Source organism: Lottia gigantea (assembly GCF_000327385.1).
Source record: "Lottia gigantea unplaced genomic scaffold LOTGIsca_310, whole genome shotgun sequence".
Taxonomy (NCBI): domain Eukaryota; kingdom Metazoa; phylum Mollusca; class Gastropoda; family Lottiidae; genus Lottia; species Lottia gigantea.
This window is the reverse complement of record NW_008709028.1, coordinates 36,091-39,691: the sequence shown is the minus strand read 5'-3', so window position 1 is coordinate 39,691 and position 3,601 is coordinate 36,091. Positions and strand designations below refer to the sequence as shown.

The window sequence follows — 3,601 nt, the reverse complement described above, 5'->3', positions numbered from 1 at the left end:
AAAATTGGAAACAACTGTCCATGATAATATGAATATTAATTTATTTTCTATATATGCCCCAAAGGATCCAGCTGAAAGAGTTGACTTTTTTCATTTATTATCGAATGATTTTATTAATGCTTCTCAAAACAATGGAGATCTTTGGAGATTTTAACGAGGTACTTGATAAGCATAAGGATAGGGGAAAGGGGATGCTCACAGTGGGATACAGTAATGCCGCCTTTAACAATTTTGTTTTTGAAAATCTTTTGTCAGATATTTATTGTGTACAAAACTCCAATATTTTACAATTTACCCGTTCTCAATATAGAAACTCCTCTTTAAAATTAAGTAGAATAGATTATATTTTGTTATAAATCTCTTCTAATATATTGCCAGCATTCTTTTATTCAAACATCGAGTCGATCAGATCATAATTTGATCGTTCGTGGGTCTTAAATAACAGGTTACTCAAAGATCCAGAATATAATAAAATTATACGATCTGTTGTAGACAACCAATTAAATGATAATCTGATTAATGATAAACCACTTATATGGTGGGATAGTCTAAAATATATTCTCAAAAGTAAATCTATCATTTATTCTCGTAAAAAGAGCTAAGAAGAAAAAGACAAACACTGGCAGTTAACAAATGCGCTCTTAAAAGAGCAAGAACAAGCCTCTAAAGGTGGTAATTTTGACGCCTGTCGTATTCAAGACCTAGAAAATAAGATTGAAAAATTTGAAATTGAAAAATGTCAAGGTGCCATACTACGGCAATCCTGCCGATCGATGGAGCGTGCAGGGTATGCATGAGCGGGATGCGGTAGACCCTGCATTCACTGTAACTCATCTAGAGTTGGACAGTAGTGTACCGCGGATCCGCTGGTGATCGATGGAGCGTGCAGGGTATGCATGAGCGGGGATGCGGTAGACTCTGCATTCGCTCTAACTCATCTAGAGTTGGAAAGTAGTGTACCGCGGATCCGCTGGTAATCGATGGAGCATGACGGGTTCGTATGAGCAAGGAGACCGTGGATACTCGTGAATTCGATGAACATGGAGGCCAATAACAACGATAAAAAGTATTTCTACGTTTATTCCAACACTAACAAAGCATGAATGATGGTAATGAGGCTGGTTAGTAGCTTACATTATGCGTTTGTCGCACGAGGAAGGTGCACAGTCTAGGGAGGAGCTTGAGGCTAAGAATAGTAGGGATATACCTACAAATCATATCTTTTCCCTATATATGGCAGAGGAAGTTGGATCGTGGCGATGTGTCTGGACGATAGGAGCGGGGATGAGGATGTCCTGAATTCGCTCTAACTCATCTAGAGCTGGACAGTAGTGGATGGAGCGTGAAGGGTCTGCATGAGCTGGGATGAGGATGACCCTGCATTCGCTTTAACTGGTCTAGAGCTGGGCAGTAATTGACCCGCTGGTGATTGTTGGTGCAGGACGGGCTTGAATGAGCAGGAAAAGGGGAATCCATGGAATCGGTCGATATTTGTCATAAGATAGATCTCTTGGTCGCACCGCTTCGTAGTGAAAGGCAGCACTTACGGGAGGAACCACGGGAAGGTGAACCTATTTCTCCTCCCATGGCATTATTACCACTAGGACTCCCCAACCAGTCAGGAGGGTGAGGATCTCTTTGGGATGATCCCGCCTAATGGCTTCCCTACAACCTAATGACTATTAATGCTACTACTTAAACCTACTCGCAGCTGCTGGATCGCCCCGATCAGAGTGATAAGGTTAGGAAAATCCAGCCCAGCAGCCAAGGGACCATGTCGTTATTACCACTAGGACTCCCCAACCAGTCAGGAGGGTAAGGATCCCTATGGGATGATACCGCCTAATGGCTTCCCTACAGCTTACTCACTATTAGTTGAAGGAAGGAGAAGGAACGTAGACGATTAAAGTGAAGCATCTATGCCAGGAAAGGGGGCACGTGCAATAGAGGTAGAAGCCTCTGTGCCAGGAGAGGATGCACGTGCAATAGAGGGAGAAGCCTCTGTGCCAGGAGAAGGGGTGCGTGCAATAGAGAGAGAAGCCTCTGTGCCAGGAGAGGGGGCACGTGCAATAGAGGGAGAAGCCTCTGTGCCAGGAGAAGGGGCGCGTGCAAAAGAGGGAGACGCCTCTTTGCCAGGAGAGGATGCACGTGCAATAGAGGGAGAAGCCTCTGTGCCAGGAGAGGTGGCACGTGCAATAGAGAGAGAATCCTTCCGGAACACACGAGAAAACTTGATATGCTGATTTTGCCGCTGAACTGTAATGATATGAGTTGTTGTTTTTAAAAGTTCGGTGTATAGATGTTTTGAAGTGATGTTCTGCTGCCAGTCGATTTTGAGTTTTCTGTCAGTGTTGAACTCTCTGAGAGTGAGACCCATCCAATAGAAGAACAAGGATTTCCAGGGATATGGACCACTTTACCAACTGGAGTCTGAGATCGATGTTACATACCCCTTTCTCCAACGGAAGATAAAGGGTGTCTCGGGCTATCCTCTCATTTCCTCCATCTCAGATGAAGGAGAGGATAGTCCGATTCAGCTCCTTTATTATGCGTTTGTCGGGTTTGACTATTTGACTATATTTAAATATATGAAGATTATCTACATCAGTCTCTTCAAAGGGAAGTTTGGATCGTATAAGGACTCCCCTATTGACTCGGCCTTCAGGTGAATTGAGTTTTGTATTGATCTTCTCGAGTTCGTTATTATATTGTTCTCTATATGTAATGTTTTCTATGTCGACGTGAACAAACGATTTCAGCAGATTTCCAAATTAACCAAGGATGTTCACCATCTGAATACGTTTGGTGACCAACGCCACACCCACCCTGGCCTATGTGTTGTGTTCGGACGGGGTCCATCTGAACCAACTAGGCCAGGGATCTTTACTCTGGGCACTGACCCGAATATTGCCTTGACATCTATGTTGTCGTGAATTGTTCAATAAAATTGTATTATTCCTAACGGTGTCTTGCATCAGTGCAATCAATTCCCCGTCTCTGAAACGGCGAAACGGTACTGGGTGCCAGCCCTGGTGTGTTGGGCCTCGTCAGGTCGATTGGGCCTATGCAATTAGCCTGGAATTAGCCTGGCTTAGTCCAATTCCCCATAGACTCTCCATGTTACCAGAGTTGGACACGCAAGGGCAGACGGAAAGTCGTCAGAAATTCGCTATAACCATGGGTTACACTCATAAGAATCTTAACTAAAGGTACGTTACTATGTTTTTCAATACTACAGACAACAATTAAATCATTATCATGCAGAGGTTATATCTATAAGTTGTTTGCTCTCTCTTATTACCTACCTGACATTATGATTACAATACGAACATTAAACTGAAAAGTTTATTTCAAATGTAAAATCATCCAAGTGTAGAATAAACTGTTTCATGTCATGTCACGAATTTTTTTATTCACTGATTACTTTGGTCGTGTGAACGGCTCAAATTGGAAACTGACAGATTCAGAAGAGGATTGGTGTATGTTTGATGTATTAAGACTATTCTATACTGGTAAATGTGAAATATAACAATTAAATTGTCTCTTAGTATAACTAAGATTCATAATATTTCATATTCGCATAAACATGTGTGTTAGCTAC

General features: G+C 42.3%; 1 protein-coding gene across 1 annotated transcript; it reads right to left on the bottom strand.

The window, feature by feature from the left end:
• Nucleotides 1-1,930: 1,930 nt before the first annotated feature.
• LOTGIDRAFT_68599 (hypothetical protein) lies at nucleotides 1,931-2,200 on the bottom strand (the record flags this gene model as incomplete). Its single annotated transcript, XM_009057861.1, has 1 exon — nucleotides 1,931-2,200. A coding segment is annotated over one exon (270 nt), but the record flags the coding sequence as incomplete, so codon positions are not given.
• Nucleotides 2,201-3,601: the final 1,401 nt, after the last annotated feature.